This window comes from Perca flavescens, chromosome 2, assembly GCF_004354835.1.
Source record: "Perca flavescens isolate YP-PL-M2 chromosome 2, PFLA_1.0, whole genome shotgun sequence".
Classification (NCBI taxonomy): Eukaryota; Metazoa; Chordata; class Actinopteri; order Perciformes; family Percidae; genus Perca; species Perca flavescens.
In genome coordinates, this window is record NC_041332.1 from 24,581,755 (window position 1) to 24,605,541 (window position 23,787).

Below are 23,787 nucleotides of genomic sequence, written 5' to 3' on the forward strand. Positions count from 1 at the left end.
CTGCAGGATAACTGTAATAGCACAGCAGCTTTTCTCTACTTCATACCTAGTAAAGGGTGTGTATAATATTGTGCAAGTGAAAATGATGAGACTTAATGAGTCGTGGATGAAACAAGACTAAGCTATCTATAACACAGTCTTTACAATCATTAGGTGGTATGTTTTAAACAATTAGAAAATACAATACATACACACACTTGCACACACAGAGGACTGGTGGTGCAGATGGTGTAATAATGTGGCTCAGCAAAACAGTTTGCTATGGATAGCTAATTATCTTACTGATTATAAAGATATATTACAAAGCATTTTCACCCATATGGTTTTAGTAGAACAGAGTGCTGAATTCCAGCGCCATCAGGAACTTTATCTTGCAGCCCTCCATCATCAATCTTTTAGAAACACAACACACACACACACACACACACACACACACACACACACACACACAGTGAGTGGGATAGATAGATAGACAGATCAAATCTACTCCTCTAGTTTACTTTGCTTTATAAATCAGCTAGAAGCCATTAAAATGGCAGGTTGTGAAAAATCCCTTTGAGTGTGTCGGACCATTTGACCACTTACTTACACTTATCCATTTATTACTTAACACCATGTATAACTGCAGACTTGATGACTACTTTGTAATTACATTTAAAGGTACAAACTAAATGGTTTATTAGAATGTAAAAAAAAATTGGCATTTGTTAACAGATTAGACATATGTATTAGTTTTTAATTGACAAATCATGATTTCAATATTCTCTGGTTTCTCCCTCTCAAATGTTTAGATTTGCTGCTTTTCTCTGTTTTATATAACTGTAAACTGAATATGGAGTTTTGTTGCTCACGTCACCATGGCTTTGGTAAATTGTGATGGGCATTTTGTTGAGATTTTACAAGCTAGGCTACATGATTAATAATTTCATCGCAAAAATTAATCGACAGATTAGCCCATAATGAAAATAATTGTTAGTTGCAGCCGAGCAATTTACATAGGTATAAAGCTGGTATAAAAGGTTCCTTATTAGCAAATGGTAATATGGAATAATAATATGTAGCCTACGGTGTTGGGCACGTTACTTCCAAAATGTAATAAAAAAAAACAAACACCATTAAATGTCGGGTTAAAATGCACTGTAACTCGCGTTACTGAGATTGTAACAGGTATAATATTACTGAAATGTAATTAATAATGCGTTATTTTATTTATTTTTTATATTTTATATTACTGCGTTACAGCAAAAAGCAATGCATTACTGTAATTGTATTACTTTTGTAAAGTTGTTGGCCTCCTTTATCAATCCAAACTTACCTAAATAATAGGCTACATTCATTCCAACTGCTGACAGTATAAACACAGATAAAGTCACCTGAAACAGAGACAAAGTATTTGCACGGGCCACTCCACCCTTATTGTGCTTTACTCAACCAACCACATTCTCCCCCCCTCCTATCTCGCACACTGCTAGTCCCGCCTTTCACCGCCCCTGAGAGGGACTGGGAGTTTAATGTTCCCTCTGGCCGTCTTCGATATCCGGGGACACATTTTACTTTACTGACATTTTTTTCTCACCACTTTTTGTGTGTTTTACTTCCTCGACACTTTTAATTTGCGTCCAAGAAAATTATATTTAGCCTACTGCAGTTTCACCGCCCCACCTCACCCGAGCAACATTCTAACCACAAGGTAAGGCGAACACACGCGAACTATAAGTGCGTGACACAACAGGTGTATCGTAAACTCAGCCTAGTTTACAAAACATCTTTTCTCATACTTTTTTTTCACGCTTATAGTTCCAAAGAGTAACTTGATATTATTTAAGTTGACAGCAACTATACATGTTGTTTGATGTTTTTACTGAAAGCTCAGGTGAGACGGTAGAAACCTCCGGAGAGCGGGCGTAGCTAGGTTTCTGTGTTGTGTTCAAGTCATTTGCGAATGGATTGATTCGGCTATTATTTATATCTTCTGTAGCATCACCATGGGTATATTTTGTTAGGCCACAGTTTTACTTTGATATTTTTTGCATTGCATCATAGTATTTTATAAGCGTTTTAAATGCTATTTTTGCTATCTGGATTATCAGAGTTGTTGAGCTTTATCACCCTTGACACATGCACCGAGGTATTTTAATGGCATATTAAACTCAAAAAAAAGCACACAAGCAAATCCTGTCATTAAACACACCCATGCTGCCAGGTTGTAGGCCTACTATCATGCGTTTTTAGTTATTAGTTTTATTTGTGATATAGAGATTGTACACAAAACTTTATGATTCAGTTACAGCTGTTAGGAGGTAACGGCTCGATCTGAATCCCCAAATTATGTCCAGTTGGCTATCCTATATGATCTGAAAAGTATAGATGCACTACACTCCAAAGCCTATTTTGCCAAAATGCAGTGCTTCTCTATTGCTTCTTACACCAGAGCACCTGTTCTGCTTGTTGCACCAAACCCAAAACGATCACAAGATTAACAACCTCCAGACATTTTTTTGTGGTATTGCTTGAGCACTCAAACTGTTTGTGTCATAAGGTGTGCCTTTACCCAGAGCTTATTTTTTTTTTACAGTAAGGGATAAAAGGATAAACCCATCTTAAAGGAGGCTGGCTGCCAAAGTTGGGAAATTGTGTACTCAAGTATTAAAATTGTCAATCCTAATTTCATGATAAATTTCATTTCAGGAATTATCATTATGGGCTGAATATATTGTGTATGGATATTTTACTACTTTTTAGCTCTACAACCATTTCTCAAAATCATCAGTGCTTCTCTTTTTTGCAGTGCATTAGGTTAATGAGATAATAATAATACTGTGGATGGTTACTGGACACCTTGCTGCTTTGTCTCAGTCCCTTGCTTTATTTGTTATACCAACTGTCAATACTTGGTAAAACAGAGCCTGTCGTACCTGTTCTTGTGTGTCGATAGTTGTGTTGTGGCAGAGGTAAAGAGAGTACAAAGTTAGCAGGGACATGTAAAGAAATATGGCAGACATGATGGTAGATAGGTGGAAGGGATGTGGTTTTAATAGGACACTAAAAGTCTATCTGGTCGGTAGAGTTCCATTGAAAACAGCATTGGACTGACTAGAGTTAATGTGAAATTGGGTTCCTCATGATGAAAGCACAGTAGGCAATTTTGCAATGATAATTCAAGAAGTAGGCTTTATCTATAGCCAATATACACTTTATATCAAATGCTGATGATATATGCTTAAAGTTATAAGGGCATGCAGAGAGACCATGTTGCCATTATAAACAGCTCCTCATAACCCTTAGTCAAAGTCAAGTGTTTTTTTCCGATTACATTTTTTTTCCAAGCTCTTGACCTAAGCTTAATTTATGTACAAATTGCTCTGGGCTCCACCATTCATGTTTGATTTAATAGCATACTTTGAGCTAATTAATGCTAATGTGACACATGCAATAGTCTTGCCAGTCTTGGCCTTTAAGGGACAAGACTGGGGGGGGGGGAAGAGTCATGAAAGGGGAGCTAGATGAGAAATGACATGCAGCAATGGCCCACAGGTCAGAGTCGAACCTGCGGCCACTACGTTGAGGAGTAAACCTCTATATATGGGTGCACGCTCTATCAGGTGAGCTACCCAGGTGCCCCAAGGGGACAACATTTGGATTATTTTGCAACAAGCAAACCTAAGATCAGTTACGCTTTATTTAAAAGATGTGAGGCAGAATAAACTGCTTGGACCGAGTTGTTTTAACTTATTATCAGTTCTTGGAAGTCACATCTCCCCTCTCAACAGGGTGCAATGAGCTAATGAACCCCCAATGTGGAAGCAGCAAGGCTGCTCCTCCTGCTGCGCTTAACCAAGAAAATGTGAGTCCACATTATAGAGTGATGATAGCAGAGTTATGATCTAGTTTATAATTATTTAGATCTTTTATTATTTACATTTTGTTTGTTGAGGCAGTTTGTTTTGCAGTTAAATCATCTGTGAGGCAGTTTTTACAAAATCTTGTTTGAACTGTCCATATATAGCAGACCAGTATGGCGATAAACGCTACCTATAACACACAATGGCACATTTGCATAATGATATAAATGAATGTCATTAAGAAAATAGGTAATTTTTTTAAAAATATGAAAGGTGAAAATACAGTGGATGCAGAGTAAAATGTAAAAAAAAAAGTATAAATACTCTATATTTTGCTGTTGGCTTTTGCTTGTACACAATATTTATGAGTTGGAGTTAATAGACTCACAAGTAATAAAATAGAAGAATAAGTAATGTTAATATGATATGCATGCAGGTAGAGGCATTGGTTGTAAAATTGACTTGGCTATAGGTTCAGACATTTGTTTCACTAAGTAATTTAGCTGTTAAACTGATGTCTCATATCACAGTATCAAATTGATATACCTCCCAGCTATAATCTGCTTAAAGTAACTTCCTTATTTAACTTTAATTAACTTTAATTCTCTCAATCCAGATCATTTCCTCAGCCCTCCATGTGTGCAGGGTAACCAGACTCCATTGTTAGTAATTTAAGTCATGACGCATCACAGTCCTCGGTAGACAGTGGCTGGTTTCTATAGTTACCGCCAACAGTCTGGTCTGAGAAGAGTTTGTAACGATATCCTCAGGACAATGCTAAACAAAATGGTGGCCATATTGAGTCCTCTTCCCACCAGGCCTCAGCTGTTTGCAGAGAAAAACAGGTGGCTGATACACTATACTAGATAAACCTTTTAAAGGTGCTCTAAGTGATGTCACGCATTTTTTAGGCTACAACATTTTTTGTCACATACAGCAAACATCTCACTATCCGCTAACTGCCTGTCCCCTGAACACACTGTAAAACAACGCGGTCTCTCTCAACGCGGACAGCCCAGGCTCCACAACGGCAACAAAAACAAACTGTGCCAGCCTGCACCACGAAAAATAACAGTGTTCCAGCCAATAAGCGACAAGAAGGATTTGGGGGTGGCGGTTGGGGGGTTAGTGCGCGGAAGGGAGGGGGAATGGACGGGATGAGGAGGAGGGAGGGGCGAGCCAGCCTCAGTTTTGTTTGACAATACTTCGAACGTCAACAAGAAGTGACGTCTCCCAACATTGCTTCGAGCACCTTTTTAGTTAAACATTTGGAGTACTCATTTTGCTATTAGGCGCAGACACCAAAGTCGCAGTCACACTTTGATCATAGAGTATCATTTATACATTTATTCCCCAAAGGTCAGCACATTCGTTAAGGTGTAACCCCCTGTGCAAGGATAGCATGGGTTAGTCATTGTAGATTAGGAAAACCTGAATAATCATTAGCTGTCCATAAAGAGGTGTCCAGGGTTGATGTTTAATCCAAGTAAGAAGGAGAGTGTAGGCATATCGGGCGCAGGCTATGACATGGTGGCATGATAATGGTTCTTTGTGGTTGCGTTTGGGAATAGAGTGGCCGGAGGTTAAGAGTGACGTTAGTGCTGCTACCCACACCATGTCAGTGACGGCTGTGCACAGAGTGAGGAGAGATAAAGAGGTGTTTAGAGCATTACATTTATTTCCAGAGTTGCCTCCTTGCATCATGGGTGACTGATAAATTTGGCCCCATTTTCCCTAAATAATTCTCTGTATTAAATACATAATGGCTGAATCATTTATCTAACTCAATACTAATCTAGGAGTTTTCTATACCTGCTGAGCAACATTGATTAATATCTGTATTGTGACGCTTTGTCCTCTGTTTTTATTGAAATGTCAGGCGTTAACATTGTTCATTTCTTTATAACTTCAGCCATGCTTCTACCCTCTTCACTACTACTCCTCCTTGGCCTCCTCACCTGGAGTCCCAGTGCATCATGGGCCGCTAAAGTGATCGTGGTCCCACCCATCATGTTTGAATCACACCTCTACATTTTCAAGACGCTGGCCACGGCTCTGCACCAGGAGGGCCATGAGACCCACTTTCTAATTTCAGAAGGTCGTGGGGTGCCCCCTTCCCCTTATTACCACTTACAGCGCTACCCAGGAATTTTTAACAGCACCACGGCTGACAATTTCCTCCAGTCAAAAGTCAGCAACATCTTCTCAGGCCGCCTAACATTTCTGGAACTGTTTGATATACTTGACCACTACTCTCAGAACTGTGATGCTGTCGTTGGCAATGTTGAGGTAATGACCCGCCTCAAGGAGGCCAAATTTGACCTGCTGCTAGTAGACCCTAATGAGATGTGTGGTTTTGTGATCGCTCATATCCTGGGTGTGAAATATGCCGTGTTTAGCACAGGCCTGTGGTACCCTGCAGAGGCGGGCGCCCCAGCCCCACTTTCATATGTACCCGAATTCAACTCATTGCTGACAGACCGCATGTCTCTGGTCCAGAGGATCGCCAACACAGCGGTTTACCTGGTGCAGCGCTTTGGAGTCCGTTACATTGCATTACCCAAATATGACCGGATTATGAAGAAACATGGAGTGAAGCCTCAAGTGGCCATGTCTGACTTGGTGCAGGGCAGCCGGCTGTGGATGCTATGCACTGACTTGGCTCTGGAGTTCCCCAGGCCCACCCTGCCACATGTGGTGTACATAGGAGGCATCCTTACCAAGCCCCCCAATCCACTTCCACAGGTGAGAAGTACTGAGAGACACACAGGCAGCTGACAAGCACATGGGGAGATTTGTAAAGACAGACAAAAAGTTTTTGTGTTATGGTTGTTTGGTCTCATGTACAAGAGTGTAAGAGTAGTAGATTATCAATGGCAAATGAAGTGAGAACCTTAAAATAACCAGACGGCAATGTCTGTTTGTGGCTAATCCAACTAAGTAAATACCTGACACATCAAGGTACTTCAGCACATTGATTCAAATGTTATATAAAATCCATAAATCAGTCCTGCTCATTAATATGAAACATTTTCCACAATGACCTAATGCACCCGGAAAAAGGAGAAGGGATATATTAACCATATGGAAAACTCTCTGATGGCTGTCAAATTTATGTCAGTTGAGTTTGACTATGACATTATGCAAAAGTATTTTTGGTTATGTTTTACTCTGGCTTCACTCAGAGAAGTTTATCCTTTTGACTTACATATAAGTATAGTTTCGTGCATTTAAACATTTGTCTTTTTATTAGACCATTACCAACACTCCACTTGCACACATGAACGTTTCAGGCTCTGCCTTTCTCAGTATGTGTGTCTGTGTGTGCACCCTAAAGGACTTAGATATAAAAGCAACAGGAAGAGCTTGTTTTTTCATTTGTTCTTTATTTTTGCATAAATCTATCAAATTTCATGTTTTGGGCAAAAGTTGTGGTAACTCTTATCTCTTACATCTAGAGCTGTAACAATTCCAAATTTTACTGTACAATTGTCTCAGAAATAATTGAGATTAACAATATAATTGTCTCTTTCAGACAAATTTAAAAATATTTATCTATGTATTACTTTTAAAAAAAAGTATAAAGTTTTGAATGAATCCCAGGATACATCTTTTGGTTATATCACTGTAATGTGACCCAGATAATATAAAAACACAAGTACACAACCTATGAAGTAAACCATGCCTCTTTATTATCATAAACATAGAGTTCTTTCTTGAATGAACATACAATTGGCAATTACCATCAACAGTGATACCCCTTAGGACCTTAGCTAATGTTAGCAATTAATTGCAGTTAAACAAAGAAACGGCGATTACGTAAAAAGAAATTGTGATTAGACAATTATGTAATAATTGTTACAGGCCTACTTACAGCCCATTCAAGAGAAAATTTTTGTTGATGGGTGGAATCAAGCCACCACTTTTGTTACTCTTGTATGATGAAGCTCTTTGTAAGTTCACATACAGAAAATACACAAACACGTTTTTCTTCGTATTATCTCCCCTGTCCTGTCTTAACAGTCTGATTGAGTTTCAGTATGTTTTGTATCTACCCTTGCTTGTCCCCATTGTCTCGCCTATCATTGGTACCTCTTATTATCTATCCTGTTACAAAGCGATCCTTTATAGGCGACGATGCTGGGGTGAGAATGGGTTTGGGTTGAATGGATGCGGTAGATTTTGAGCAGAGAGGGAGGGGAGTCATGGAGAGCAGAGGCGGGTGGTGACGGGCGGGTTAGTCCAGTGTTCGGACGCCGAGAGCGCGGGCCGTCGGTATCTACTGCGGGGGGTGTTGGAATGCCACTTCAGCCAATAAGGAGCATTGTGGCCTTTTTGTGTGGAGGGAGTTATAATGGAAGTGGAGGGAGAACGAGGCCATTGTTCTGGGCAGAGCTCCGGGGACACTGAGACTCTTTTATAGGTTCACTGAGGCTGCGTTGTAGGGACAGTAGGGCTGCGCTCCTGGGACACAGAGCCCAGTGTGCCCCTGATGTTGCTCTGTGCCAGGGCCAGCCTTAGCTGCCGCAGCTGGACCATTGGCTTCCCTCCCTCTACTTGTCCTCCACTTCTATACCTCCAACATGGCTTCTCCCTCACCTCACACTGTCAGTCCATACATCGTCACTTACCAGAAGCTGCTAAACTTTGCTAAGATATGTGGATAACTCATTTGAGTAAAACCTAAAACAGGAGGAGGAGGAGGAGGAGGAGGACATTGTCTTTGTTCTTCCACAGGCGTGTCATGTTTTCACTGCCTCACGCTGTCAGTTGGTAGAAACTGATATGTACTGCAGACCTCCTTCCTTTTCTTTTGATTTAACTATTGTGCTGACGTTTAAAATGTTCCAGAAACTTTTTGATAGACGGAAGCTACAGTATACCAATGAATATAGGTAGGATAGTTGGCAGATGTAAACTTTTACATGTTTAATCATGTAAACAGTGCTCATGGGGTTTTTGTTTTCCAATGAGATAGTTGCAGTTTTCTTCCCTAACTTTAACCCTGTCACCCATCTTCATTAAAACAATGACATACAAGGTAATGTGATAAATTGCATTTACATTATAGAGATGTTACCATATTAACCAGTTTCAGACTTACTGTTCATGTCAATATCTAAGTTGTAATTACGACTGGGAGCTCTCTGATATACCCAACTTGGATCTAAATAATGGAAGTGTCTAAAAGCAAACAAACATAGACACCACAGCTCCGTTGATATACATCATTTAATGTTAACTTGGTGAATGCTCATCAGTTCATACCTCCACTTCTGTCTATGAATTGTAAGATTTGGGGCAATTTCTTCTAGAGAAAATAGTTGGAAACAAAAGATTTGTCAGTGAGGTCTGTGGATTACCCAAAGTAACAGGGATCTTGTTTCTAGAGAGACCCGCTGCTGTTACGTTTTCTTTGCGCATCACAAAAGAAATTCCTTTCTCCTCCATTGTATTGCAGCTGTATTGAGCTGGCAGCATAAACATCAGACATCTGAAAACTTGGCACATAAAACCAATACTGCGTGGCTAGATACCACAGAGGGTAGAGTGCGTTTTTTTTGGATTCAGGTGAACTGACCCTGTGTGTTGAGAATATAAAGATCAGAGGAGAATGTTGTAGAGTGGACTTTATTGTGAATATGTAGGATATTTGATGTATATTTGATATTTAATATGTGATTGCTTTCTCTATAGACTTTTGTCTGGCGTTTGGTAAATTATTGTTAATCAGCAGTGCTGCTAATTCAAGAAAAGTTTCCAACACAACAAAAGGTATTGTATTGCCGTCCCCATAGTCTAGATCGACGTTGTTTCATTTACGGGATATTTCCGGTGCCGTCCGAGGTTCGGCCGGATGTCCCTCACCTTCGGCTTTCTTTGTGTTGCCATTCTAAACTCCGGTCGATTTGGGAAACATCCTCCAAGCTGGAACCAACAATAAAATTTATATTCATCTTTTTTTTTAGTAGAATTCTGATCACACACTCAACAGCCGTTTGTATTCCAGAGCTCGCCTCCCTACTTGCACATGTTCCACCAAAACAAGTTCCTTCCCGAGGCTATTTTGCAGAGGCACCGTTTCTGCGTATGGGGCTTAGTTCCACCCAAGACGATTGCAATTGGTTTAAAGAAATGCCATTAAACCAGAGCACGTTTTTCCTCGTATCTAGGAATGTTGTAGCCAGACCCTCCTCCGTAGCACTGTGGAGGAAGGTCTGGCAATGCGAGACTACCATCCCCATAATACACCAGCATTTGTGTAGTTTCCAATTTTATATTAATTGATTCATCAAGGTAATGCACACAGTTTTCATTTTGTACAAACAGGGTTTGTGAAATATTTTTGCGAAAATATGCTACTGGTCAATCTTTGCATTTGAAGCAAATTGCAACAGGCAGCATTTCAGATTGGTTGCTTTATGGACTTTTAACATTATTTATTAATGTCAGAATATCAAATGATAATGTGTAATGCACTAGGCACCAAATTGCAAAATGCAAGCTCAGCACATCCTTGTTTGCAGTTCTGAGGCATTAACTTAAATACATTTAACAGCTTCATGCATTAGACATTCTGTGTCTTGCTTGATAAACTTCTACTGTGGACATTTCTTAAATTCATGGATTTTAATTTAATTAGTCTACATGGAAATATTTTCACCAGCTGCAATATGATAAGATGGCCCTTGTTAAGGGGATTTATATTCTGGGACTCTGCTTATATGCCTTTTGCTTTTCAAATTACAACATTATAAAAAAAGTGCAGTAAGGTCTATGACATCTCACTTTAATTTATCTTTAACAACGGTGTTCAAAGTTTATGCGAAGGGTCTGTTTTATTGGTGTCAGCAATTTATATTTAATGGGTTAAAAATAATCTGAGATGGAGCCCAGCTGTTAAATTGCAGTGATCACATTATGTCTCCAGTTTGGGTTATTTGAATGCTTGCAAAATACACATGATTGAATGTACTATGAAAGAAGGGACTGGTGAGGTAAAAAAAGGGAGGAAAATGATGTGCTCCATAGCATAGTAGTGTTATCATTGTATTATTGTAAATCTTTTCTCATTGGCAAAGAAACTATGTATTTTGCTCTTTTTTTGTTGCTATTATTGTCTTTCTCTTATATTTCCACAGGACTTTGAGGCATGGGTGAATGACACAGCGGAGCATGGCTTTGTGGTTGTGTCGTTTGGAGCTGGGGTCAAGTACCTTTCCCATGACATTGCTCACAAACTGGCAGGAGCCCTCGCCAGGCTGCCCCAGCGTGTCATCTGGAGGTAAAGTATCTTTTTTTCTCACTTATACAGGACACAGCTGTCACTGTGACAGATGTGTACAGGGTTTTCAGGTGAGCTTCAAGTTACTGAACTGCATGTTACTGCTGTTTGATAAGGCATTGTAAAATAAAGGCAACACGTTGTTCCTCTGTCTTTGTTTTTAGACCAACGTCCATGTTACCACCTCACACTTGCTTGAGGGTGTTATCTGAGGTCATCCAGTTGATCAAACAGCATTGAGTAGCGGATTGGATCCTGACCCTTAAGAGAATTTGTTCAGGAAAACTTAAGACAAAAACTAAAGATGATGGCTTCAAAAGATCTTTGCATTTGATTTTATTTAGCAAAGTCACATAAGATGCATCTGGCTGCGCCTGGCTGCGCCTGGCTGCTTTGTTTTGTCTTCCGCCATGCGCCATACTACACCGGAAGCGTCTCAGAAGCGGAGCGTCTTGCTGCAGATTTTATTGTCTCTACAAGTGCTTTACAAAACAATCCTGTGTTTATTAAGCTAGTATCTACCTTCCACTCCAAGGACTACTACAGTTAAACTCCATGCCTTCTCTTTTCTGGTGTTGTCCTTATAAAAAGGATCTGTGATGTCTGTTTTTCCACCTCCAAGATGAATCTCTCGTGATCCATGGCGGTATAGGAGACAAATACGATATTGGGGGGGGGGGGGTGTTTTGGTTAGAGATGGCCCGATACCATTTTTTGCTTCCCGATACCAATTCCGATACCTGAACTTGCGTATCGGCCGATACCGAGTACCAATCCGATACCAGAGTGTCATATATTTCATTATGTTTTAACAGCTGTATACTACTATCCCTGTACGGATGTGATATGATTTCTATCTTTGCTGTCGGTCTGGCTCAGGTTAAACTCTTTGTGAAACATGAACAAACACAAACAATGAATGCCCCAGAACTTTCTTTTATTTTCCAGTTTGACAGTCAGTTATAACGGAAAAAGAACCTAAATAAACTACTTTAACGTAGATTTTCTTTAGGGCTTTATTACGTGGTATCGGATCGGTGCATAAACTCCAGTACTTCCCGATACCGATACCAGCGTTTAAGGCAGTATCGGAGCCGATACCGATACTGGTACATCTCTAGTTTTGGTAAATTGACTGGATGACTGTTCCACTTCCTGACCGGCTGTATGAATGGCCAGCGGCTCCGTTAAAATAGACCTGGCACGTATCTTTAGCAGAGCAGAGAGCCGCTTCACGCACACTTCTGGGACGCGGCGCAGCTGGTGAATTATCAAGAATTGATTTGAATGCCCGCGTTGCTTGCGGGGCTCGCGATGCGCCCAGTGGAAAATAGGGTTTTGGGTTACTGTTAGCTACAGTGGTCTGATAACATGACATTGTAGGTCATTTGCTGCAGCCATGGGGCAGGCTACATATGTCTGTGATGGGGAAACTAAAACTGTCGCAGTATCTGTGCATGCATGTGTCCGTTACAGTGTATACACCATGAATGCAGATGTATATGTGTTCAGGATGAACTCGTAACAAGAGGTCCTTCACAGTTTGTGGTTGCCCAGTTAGAGAGATAGGTGTGATTAAAATGGTTGGTTATGTAGTGACACTGGTAACATTAATGATACACTGACTATGACCTGAGCAGGAAAACAAAAAATAAGAGAAGGGCAAGTGGGGCTGATAGAGGAGAAAAGAAAAATGTGACTACTAGTGTCACAGTGCTTTAAAATTCCATCCATGAACCTGTTAATCCTTAACTCTTATCTCAGTATATGTAAGAGATTGTGATTCATTGACCAAATTCACATTGTTTTTGTGTCATTTCTATCCCATAGTTGACAAAGGACTAGTTAATAAGACTAAAAACTGACTGTCTTGAAGTTGCATAATCCTTATGAGACAATGCAATTTGTTTATATAGGTATAACTTTTTCTCGGATGTCCAAGGAGTGCATCATTAAGAACTGCAGGAACAAAGCCATGATCTTAGTACATATATACATGCGGCTCCCAAACTGGACTTTTTTCGTAGGTATATGGTGTAGCTGGGTTAATATTTAGGTATACATGAGAAACGTGCCTGTGTGCAAAGGTAGGTGAAGGTGAAGGGCTTGTACAAACACTACACAATTTACAATTATCTCATAACTGACAGCATGGCTAAGTAACATTTGTTAGATATCTCTGTGCCAGATAATTACTGTTTAAAAGTGTTGTTTTTATTTGGATCATACTGATTTCAATTCCAGTTTTGCTGTAGTTAATTTTTATGTAGGCTTTGTTTGTTTCAGCTTTTTTTCTTTCTATTTTAGTTTTAGTTCTAGTTTTAGCATTATCCCAAGCACTCCAGTTATAAGTTTAATACCCAATGGAGATGGATTACTCAACTTTGACTATTGTTGACAAGGGATCCTCTTTTTTCACTTAATACATTGTAACCATGAATAGATTCCTTTTTTTTGTCAATGCACATCATTGTACAACAAAATTAAGTAGCAATCCTAACGATGCATTTGCACATATCAAACAGTAATTAAAAATAAAGAAAAAATATATATACATTAGGGATAAAAAATATATATTTCCTGTGACCTATAAAAACAGTAAAATGGCTGAGATATTGCACTTCTGGATATTGCACATTTGCTGAGTTGTAGTGACCCTATATACAAGCAATAGAATGGGGAGTACATACGTACAAAGAAATATACAAAGGTGCAGTTGGAACTGTCAATAGTAATATCACGTTGTTCCGTTACATTTCCTTCTAGCACAGTGTGTGACATTCAAATGCGTGCAAACGAGTGCAGTAGTTTACAGACATTTTATTTCTACACTGCACACATGACAAATAACTAACTGCAAAAAGTTGGATTATGTTCAAAGTTATCCATTAATTGACACCTCAAAGAGAGGTCAGAAGAGTGATCATGTGAGTTGGCGAAGCGGGAGGATATGAGATAAAGAGGAAGGAGACAGAATTAGAAAATGTATTGTTCTTTTTTTTCCAGAAACAAAATGTAATAAATTAGTAGAGGATAATACGAAGTTGATATGAATCACGAAGCAGAGGAGGAAATTAAGCACACTGGATGCGTGGCGTTTCTGTTGCGTGTCAGTTGTGTGGTGGCTGCGTGACGTTTTCTATGTCTTTGCACATCACTGCTGCTGCTAGCCTTGTCTGTACACATGTATTTTTGCAATTGATAAAATTAAATACCATGTTAAACATAAATATATACTGGAAAGGCAAAAAAGTCCAGGGTGCTCAGGAAGTTCAGTCAAATGTTTGAAGGTGCTCTTTGGGGTCGGGAATTCAATTAAATGTATAAAAAAAGGATTATTGAAAAGGCCTGGGTGCCCGGATAGCTCAGTTGGTAGAGCGGGCGCCCATATATAGAGGTTTACTCCTCGACGCAGCGGGCCCGGATTCGACTCTGACCTGCGGCCCTTTGCTGCATGTCATTCCCCCCACTCTCTCCCCTTTCAAGTCTTCAGCTGTCGTATCAAAAAAGACTGAAAATGCCCAAAACATTATCTTAAAAACAAATTTTAAAACCCTGACGTAGGCTGTCTGTACTGCTACGTGTGGGTTGCTTCTCCCCATGTCTTTTACATTTTCTATTATGAAATAGCCAGTAAAATAAAGGCTTTTTAAATAATTTTGAAGAAGAGTGCCTTGGATTTTCCTTCTTTTCTACACATAAACAGCAAAGACAACGTCGGCAGTATTGACGGCAAAATAAGCTGCAGAATATTTCGTTCTGTATTGACAGGTGCAATATTTGAAAATCAATAATTATTTATAATTTTTTTTAAATTACATTTATATCTGCATTTATGTTAAAACCTCTCGACTTTCAAACATCAAAATGTCATTTATTAAACGTATTTGTGTCAAAATGACATATAAACATATTTTTCGTATTCTATTTTGCCTTCCAACACGCTTGCATGTCGCTTGAAAAATAGGCGTCAGATCTATTTCTAGCATGCACACGTTTTCGGCGCGGCTCACATAGGCAGTGTGCAAGCTCTAACCCGATAACATGGGAGCCAAAATAAAAATGGACACGCCACGCAGCTGACACACTCACGCCACGCAGGCCTTAAGGTTAGAGAGATGACAGAGATTTACTTAAATAGGTAGGAAGTCTGTTGACGGATAGTAACTGGAATATCAATCAACCATTGGGAGCTAAGAGGGAGAAAAATCAAGCTCAGTTGGACTATGACCCCTTTCGCACAACCATAGCAAAATTAGCCTCACTCTTGAACTATTCCCATTGTATTTGCATGTATTTACTAAAGCCTTATACCGACATTTGACCCTGTATGCCTTAATTAACACAGGAGTAGTTTAAGTGTGTGACTGCTTATCTTCCTCGGTTGTCTGTACTCACCTTTTTGAGTGTGTGTCTGCAATATTTTCAATTTTATCACATGGAAAAGAGAATTGGAAGCATTAGGTAGTGTATAGAGCTGGGGAAAAGCAGAATACCGTGGCATACTAGGAGCAGGGTTCAACAACAGACACTCATTATATGACTGAATTTGTGGGTTTGGAGAACTCCATGCATTTTAGTGGCTAGAGCTGGGCAGAGTCCCTGGTGCGATCTAAGAGGATAAGATTGTGGTTGTCAGAGCGCTTACCAGATTTGTAGGCAACAGGTACTGTGTGTTATTATGAGGGGTGCTGGAGTTGCCTTGGCATGCAACATGTGTGAGAAATAATGTGTGATAATTTGTGTAATTTGTAATCATTTTCATTTTAGTTAGAAAAATGACCAAAGCTAATCTCAAGTAGAGATGGCCCGATACCATTTTTTGCTTCCCGATTCCGATACATGAACTTGCGTATCGGCCGATACCGAGTACCGATCCAATACCAGTGTGTCATATATTTTATTATGTTTTAACAGCTGTATACTATTATCCATATATGGATGTGATATGATTTCTACCTTTTTGTTGTCAGTCTGGCTCAGGTTAAACTCTGTGAAACATGAACAAACAATGAATGCCACAGAACTTTATTTTATTATCCAGTTTGACAGTCAGTTATAACGGAAAAAGAATATAAATAAACTACTTTAACGTAGATTTTCTTTAGGGCTTTATTACGTGGTATCGGATCGGTGCATTAGCTCCAGTACTTACCAATACCAGTGTTTTAGGCAGTATCGGAGCATCTCTAATCTCAAGCGCTGACTGTTCACAGGAAGATATCAGATAATGATGCTCCACATGGAGGTATCTGACCAGGTCTACAGGTGAAGTGGGACAATGATCTTAAACTTGTAGCTACAGGCAGGAGCCTCTTGTAAGCCCCAATACATTGCATGTGACATTGAATGGTAATCTGACTTTCAGTGGCCCTGCCAAATAAATAGAAAAAGGAAGAGGGCCAATGAGAGGGACAGGGACCAGGCCAAATGAATTGTGTCATTGATAATTGGCTGCATGAATGTAGGCTTTGATTGGCAGGACTGTGAATTGGTGCTTTGTTGAAGAGAGAAAGAGAGATGAAAGACTTTGGGTTTGGGAGGGAAGGAGACAGAGATGGACGGATGGGGGTCGTAATGTGGCTGCATTTGTTGGAAAATGCTTCCGCACACACAACCACAGACACCAACAAACATAGACACAATGCTGTACACATCCACCACTACCCATAGAAGACAAATGGTTAAAACCTATATGTCTGGGTGAACAAGCAAAGTCCGTCTGCTTTTTGTTTAGGGAAGAAAAGATCACTATAAAATTCCCCTTTGTTCACTTTCTGCATCATATAAATATTAGACTCAATTCATTTAGCCCTCTGTATATAGTATCTCTACAGTATATATTGTACCCACTATACATATTGTACATCTGCTGCCCTCACTATGCGTGTCCCTCATGCCGAGAAGTATCACCAATGAAAGAGCAACATTTGGTACCTATTTAAGAGTACAACCCTATATGTATCTAGTAGAAACACAAATGGAGTACACAAGAGTAAAGGTAGCAACACATTAGCCTCAGACAGCTAGTATAATGGCTAGCGTGGTTACTAATAAACTGATTTAAACTAAATTACAAGAATTGTTTAACATTTTGTGAAATACACTGATTCACTTTCTTAAATTCCTAGAATTTTGTGGTAACCACCCCCTCTAAAAAACGGTGATGTCATTTTTACACTTCGGATTTTGAACAGATTAAACAAATGAGATATAGCGTGATAATTAGTGAGGCTCGGAAGTACTTGTATGTGGCCTTTGTAACCCTTGGACAGAGCCAGGCTAGCTCTTTACCCCTGCTTCCAGTTTGTGTGCTAACAAGCTAAGCTAACTGGCTGCTAGCTGTATCTTCATATTCACTGTGCAGACATGTGATGTTCTCTTTGAACTTTCGGCTAGAAAGCAAACAAGTGTATTTTCCAGAATGTCAAGGTGTTCTTTTAGCAAATCAACAGTCACGAAACAGTTGAAATAAAAGTGTAGGCCTACCTACAGATAATGTTCCAACAACGGTATTTAGGGAGTAGATAAAAGACATTTGCACATATCTGACAAATATGAAATACTGTGTGAATATCCAGTGAGGGATTTTGTTGGTGTTCGTACACTGTGATGACAACATAATCTACTAAAAGGTAAGATAAAATATATCATCATTTTCTTTTTTTCTTCCTTAGATTCTCTGGACTTCCACCCAGTAACCTTGGTAACAACACCAAGCTTGTTGATTGGATGCCTCAGAATGACTTATTAGGTGAGTACATTTCGATGACACCACATACTATAATGTGTACTTCCTCTTTTATTTCTCTTATTAACAGTCAAACTGGCTAACTGGATATATTGTGTATATAACCATATAAACTGAAATGTATTTGTCTGGATCAAGGCATGTTTAACACATAGCTGTTGTTTGGTGTTTTTATATGAGATGTTCCTACTGATGGTGTGGCGGACTAGGTTTTGTGTGGCTGGGTTCCTCCCATACCTACTTCCACCACAGTTGTGGGTAGAATGTGAATGTGTAAGCCACTATGTGCCTGTCAGGAATGAGAAATGTACAACAACATTCAGATATTGACAGCAAGCATTGTATTCTGCATTGGTGTAATAGCACCGTGGTTAGCCAAGCCTGTGAATACTGCGACGTTACGCCTGTCTGGCTTTCTGGTAGGTCAGTAAATGGCATTTTAAAGGGACAGTTCACCACAAAACAGTACAACCTATTATTACTATTACTGTGTTGCACCAAAGTGCATTTATTGGCATTAAATGTAAATTTTTATTGAATTTATTAACTACAGTATCACAATCTCCTTCAAAATATAACATCAGTTGTGGGTTAGTCTTAACTGAAACTTGCTCTCCAACTGTCTTTATCTATTGAGAGGAAATAAACTGGTTATAGTTAAAGTATATGAGTTTCTGTGAGTAACTGTGTTCTCTTTGGATAGGAAAGTTGCTGTATATAAAAATAATTCCCCACCTGCCCCATACTGGGTGGCCTTTTTTCCCCTCTTCCAACCTTTGGTTCTCTACCAGAGGCCTGAGAGCCTGAGGGTTCTGTGCAGTATCTTAACTTTTCCTAGGACTGCTCTTCTGGACAGAGAGCTCAGATGGCGAGTCCATACAGCATCCCGGGATGGGAGAAAAACGTGCTCTGGTTTATTGGCATTTCTTTAAACCAATCACAATTGTCATGGACGGCGCTAAGCACCGGACAGAGCCACGGTGCCACCGCAAAATAGCCTCGGGAAACTTGTTTTGATGGAACGTGTACGTTCAAAAGTTTTAATTGTGCAACAGAAAACTCTGATTGGACAGATAGTCTAGCTAGCTTTCTCGTTTTACCCTGCAGAGATCTAAGGAGCAGTTAACCATAGTCCTCACAAATCGACCAGAGTTTAAAATTCCAACACAAAGAAAGCGCAACGTAACAGACATCCGGCAGAAAAGAGTGACATCTGGCGGAATTTCCGGCAGCAACGGAGCAATCCCAGAAGTGGACCGTCTCGTGGATATAGACTATGGTGTTCCATGTATGCCGTACCTGCCTGCATCTTACACCCCGCTGTTTTGTGTTGGACTGTCGCAGGGACGTCTTTACACTGCCTGCACCTGGGGTCCTGTCTAGTATGGTAGGGCCCGGCCTCTATTGATGATGTGCTATCTTTCAGACCAGACTTTTTCCAGCCACTGGTATGATTTCCCAGAATCAGCCACTTCTTCCATCTGTTGGTGGTATGCCATGCAGGGGCTTGTCCTTCCATTATGGTTCCTCTTCTTCCCCTGACTCTTCATCATCAGGTTACTGCTGCCTGAGATAATACTTAGCAGGTCATCACTTGGAGCTATCTTCCTTATGTACTTTTGGATCTTTGTTGTTTCATCCTGGATAGTGGCTCTGACACCCACTATTCCTCGGCCACCCTCCTTCCGCTTAATGTATAGTCTCAGGGTGCTGGACTTGGGGTGAAACCCTCTGTGCATTGTGAGAAGCTTTTTTCTCTTGATATCAGTGGCATCTATCTCTTCCTTTGGCCAGGTTATTAAACTGTATTATATGACCCTGATTAAGAGGGAAATTCATTTTTGCTGTGTTTTAGGTGAATTACATCTTTTTCTTTTTTTATTGTTGAAATGTTTATAGAGAAAGTAAAGTTTTTATATTGAAATTCCTACCTTAATAAAAACACTGACTAGGTACTTAGTTAATTATACTGTTAGAAATTATACTGACACATACTCACACAGATCTTCTGTCTTCCTCTAACTGTAAACCGTTCTCCCCCCATGTTCATGTAGTGGGGTGCAATAGTGAGACACTGCTGAGTGTGCAGCAGTTAGTGGGATCTACAGTATAAACCGTAAATTAGTCAAAAATGACTAATGAACATAATACCTACACATGGAAAATAACATCCCTCGTCCACCTACCATCTAGGTCACGCCAACACAAGGGCCTTTCTGAGCCATGGTGGCCTGAACAGCATCTACGAGGCCATGTATCATGGGGTGCCAGTGGTAGGTGTGCCCCTGTTTGGAGACCACTATGACACCATGACTCGTGTGGCAGCCAAAGGTATGGGTATCATGTTACACTGGAAGTACATGACCGAGGAAGACCTCTACACAGCCCTGACCAGCGTCATCAAAGACGGCAGGTTAGATGTATAAGTCTTGTATGCACAGTCACACACAAATGCTTTGTATATTAGTGTTATTCTTCATTAGTGCCATCTAGTGACCACATATGGAATCATCTTCATCTCTCTTTCATATGGTTGTGCTCTCGTGACTTTGTGCCCTCTAGCATGCCCATAAAGACTTGTCTCTTTATATCCTTGTTCCCAACCTCTGTCTGTCTCCCAACCCAGGTACCGCCAGCAAGCACATACTCTCTCAAACATTCACAAAGACCAGCCAGGCCACCCTGTGACCAGGGCTGTCTACTGGATCAGCTACATCCTACGTCACCATGGTGCCAACCACCTGCGATCTGCCGTATACGAGGTGTCCCCCTACCAGTACTTCCTGCTGGATGTGATTTTCACTGTAGGGGCTGCCTTGGCTCTGATCATCTTTGCCCTGCGACGGTTGGTACGATTGCTGAGGGGGAAGGCCGGGGACCAGAGCAGAGGAGGTGGTGTCCCCAGGGATGATGGTAACATGGTCAATGGACATTGCCATAGCGAGAGCATGGCCAACGGGAAACACAAACGCAATGGCTCCTTGAAAATCGAGAAGAAGCTGAATTAATGTTTTGAATGACCAAAAGGGATGAGGAAGAAGTTGCCCCAAGGACTCAGCTCTAGGTTTAGTTTAGTGGGTTAATAAAAGCTTTGAGAGAAAGCTGTTCTTAGGTCTGTGTCGAGAGGCAACTGCTAGTCAGAGTGAGCAAGATGCTGTAGGATACACAATGCATCGTGTGGGGACAAAGCAAGGCATCGGGTGCTCAAAATCTGTGTGTGTGTCTGTGTGTCTGTGTGGGTGTATGTGTATGTGTGAACTGAAGCAAATTTAACGAAAACTCTAATAAAAGAAGCTACAGCAATACAACACCAAATTGGAAAGTCATTGAGGATCAAACACAGGAAAGACACATTGGGAGGACATTGTTTTTTCATGTACATCATTTCTCCTGCAAGTTCCCTGTCTTCTTCTGGCTTCCTTACCAATGGAAGGATGATGAAGAGGGGAAATCCTGAGCGCCAACTCCTCATCCTCAGAACAAAACAAGAAAACCAATGGATAACTTTTGAAATAGTTAGGATTTAATGTTTTTAACTGCAAACTCTGCTTCTATGTGTGTCTGGTATACTGTAAATAGAGGAAACATCTTATTGTTACTGTACAAATGCATTTTAATGATAGACCCTTTTAACAATTTTAATCAAATTTTTTTATTTATTTCATGTGTCAATAGTGTGATAGCATTAAGGTAGATGTACACTCCCTCGTCTAAGCTCATATTGGTGAAATAAACAAAACAAAGACTAACAGCTTCAGTCATTATAAGTCTGCACAGGTCTGTGCTTTCTGCAGTTTAATCATCCACAGTATTCATGGTGGTCTTGTTTCAAACTAATGACAGTGTTGAAAATATTTTAAATTTTTCCCTTTTCACACGATAGTGCCATCCTGTGACTGCACTTCGCTGTGCAGTGCCACATTATCTCCTAACTGACAGTTTGCTCTGGTAAATAATAACTTAATTGAACTTTGTTGGGCTTATCAGTGTGAAAAGGGTGATCATGTTATCATCCAAATATATAATATTGATGACAACTCAGGATACTGTGGATAGGCAGAGCCAGATCAGAAATGTGCTCAGGGATGAGTCTGAGCATTATTGATTTATGATGCCTTGCTTCGTTAGTCCCATATCTTAATTCTGCATCCCTATCTCATCTATTTATTGATTAATAAGGATTCATCACTTGATTGTCATTTTTAGTGCTACACTTGACTTTGTGGATCATTCCTTTATGATTCATTCAATGAATAATTTCTAATATACTGTATGTTGCAAATGCTAGTTTTAAGTTACACAGTTCAGGTAGAAATCCATTCATTGCTTCTCTTCTGCAAGTTAAAGTCCATTAGATTAAGCTATTGAGGTTTATGTACAGTTAGACCATATCTAGGTAGACCTTATGTAATAGACCTTATGTAATTATATTAACCTTTGAGTGTGAATGATTCACATTCTGTATCTTTCCTTTTTATAATGCAAATACTTGTGTATGCTTGACTACATGTATGTGTGCTTGTTGCTGTTTTAGATAACTGTGCAGGTTGTACAGAGTGTATGGATGAAACAAGACAAATGAGGTATACTTTAGCCCACAAACAAAAAACAACCACTGGCTTTTCTGCCATTCTCTGAAGTCTACTTCATACTACATGTATGGCCATGCAATTGATTCTTTAGGTTCTTTTCTTTAAATAAGTTGTCAGTAGCTGTTTTTATCATCTTATGTGTCAATCCACTCCACTTTATTAGATAGAGGAAGGGTGTAAGGAGGGTGAAAGAGTGACTTAGTAGTAGACAACAAAGGTAAACCCAACTACTTCTACAATGAATAATACTGTGTCAAAAGTGACACTGATCCCCGCAGTGAAATAGTCTTTTATTGAAACCCCGTTGAAGAGATCAAAGTACAGGGTGAGCTGGAAGAGTATCTTTGGAGTTTGTGGGGATTCAGTATCTTGCTAATGGACATTTCAGAAGGGCAAGTCCTCGTGGACATGGGATGTACAAATCTCATTAACTTGAGACTTCCAGTTGAACCACCAGGCCACACTTTCTGTATTTACCTCCATTGTTCCAGCAGCACAGCCCAGACATCTAAATTCTAATGTTTTAAATTGCAACCACAACTGGCATTCTAGCAAAGAGAGTTTACCAAATTAATAAAGCATAGCACATGGACAATATAGCTATGTATTTAAAGGAAACAGAATACATGCTATCACTTAACCTGTCAAAGTTGCTGAGGACTTAACATCCAACCAACACATATGTTCACAAATCCTGTATGATAATTGAGAAAAGCTTCATGATCTTCCTTTCTCTGTGAGCTACAAATACACTTGCACAGACTGACCCCGCCCTGCTGAAAAAAGACTATTATACTTGAATCATCACCATTATCATCATCTATAACAAGTTCAGCTGTTGGGTATGGTAGGTAGGCCTGCAGGTGCTACACAAGCTATGAACAGGGTCTGGAGAGAAAAAAAAAAAAACATTTGTGAAAATACATATTTTTTTTCGTTGTTTTTTTTCAGTATTGATGTTATAGCCTACATAGTTAAAGGTCCACCCATGCCCATCCTTTACTACTCTTTTTATTGTTTCTGTACTTACTCTGCAGTCTGATGTGTCTCTGTTCTTGTAACTGCTTTAAGTTTTCTTTGTTCTGTCTTCAATAGTGCATTTGCTTGTTCCATTTGTCCACCTCTTTGTCTTACTCGTCACTTCCTGGTGTATTCTGCTGTCATTGTATTCTTGTCTTTCTCTTCCTCCTCCTTCCCCCCATTAAATAGTAGATGTTATTATATAGATAGACTCACTCACATTTTTAAACTTTCATTTTACTTTGATTTTAAAATGACATAAAGTCCTCAATTCTTCTGTCATGTGTATCCATGTTG

At 39.8% G+C, this 23,787-nt stretch overlaps 1 protein-coding gene across 1 annotated transcript; it reads left to right on the forward strand.

The window, feature by feature from the left end:
- Positions 1-1,441: 1,441 nt before the first annotated feature.
- Positions 1,442-21,627, forward strand: ugt8 (UDP glycosyltransferase 8). The gene is made up of 6 exons (XM_028565362.1): positions 1,442-1,690; positions 5,755-6,587; positions 10,985-11,127; positions 17,805-17,881; positions 20,072-20,291; positions 20,505-21,627. Exons 2-6 carry the CDS (start codon positions 5,757-5,759, stop codon positions 20,884-20,886), a joined length of 1,653 nt encoding a protein of 550 aa, XP_028421163.1. The 5' UTR covers positions 1,442-1,690; positions 5,755-5,756; the 3' UTR covers positions 20,887-21,627.
- Positions 21,628-23,787: the final 2,160 nt, after the last annotated feature.

Bases quoted from the DNA above. Each gene is read 5' to 3' on its own strand.
- ugt8 (XM_028565362.1), top strand. From the start codon at position 5,757: ATGCTTCTACCCTCTTCACTACTACTCCTCCTTGGCCTCCTCACCTGG. The intron at 6,588-10,984 runs GTGAGAAGTACT...ATATTTCCACAG, and splicing joins CCCCCAATCCACTTCCACAG to GACTTTGAGGCATGGGTGAA. The intron at 20,292-20,504 runs GTTAGATGTATA...CTCCCAACCCAG, and splicing joins AGCGTCATCAAAGACGGCAG to GTACCGCCAGCAAGCACATA.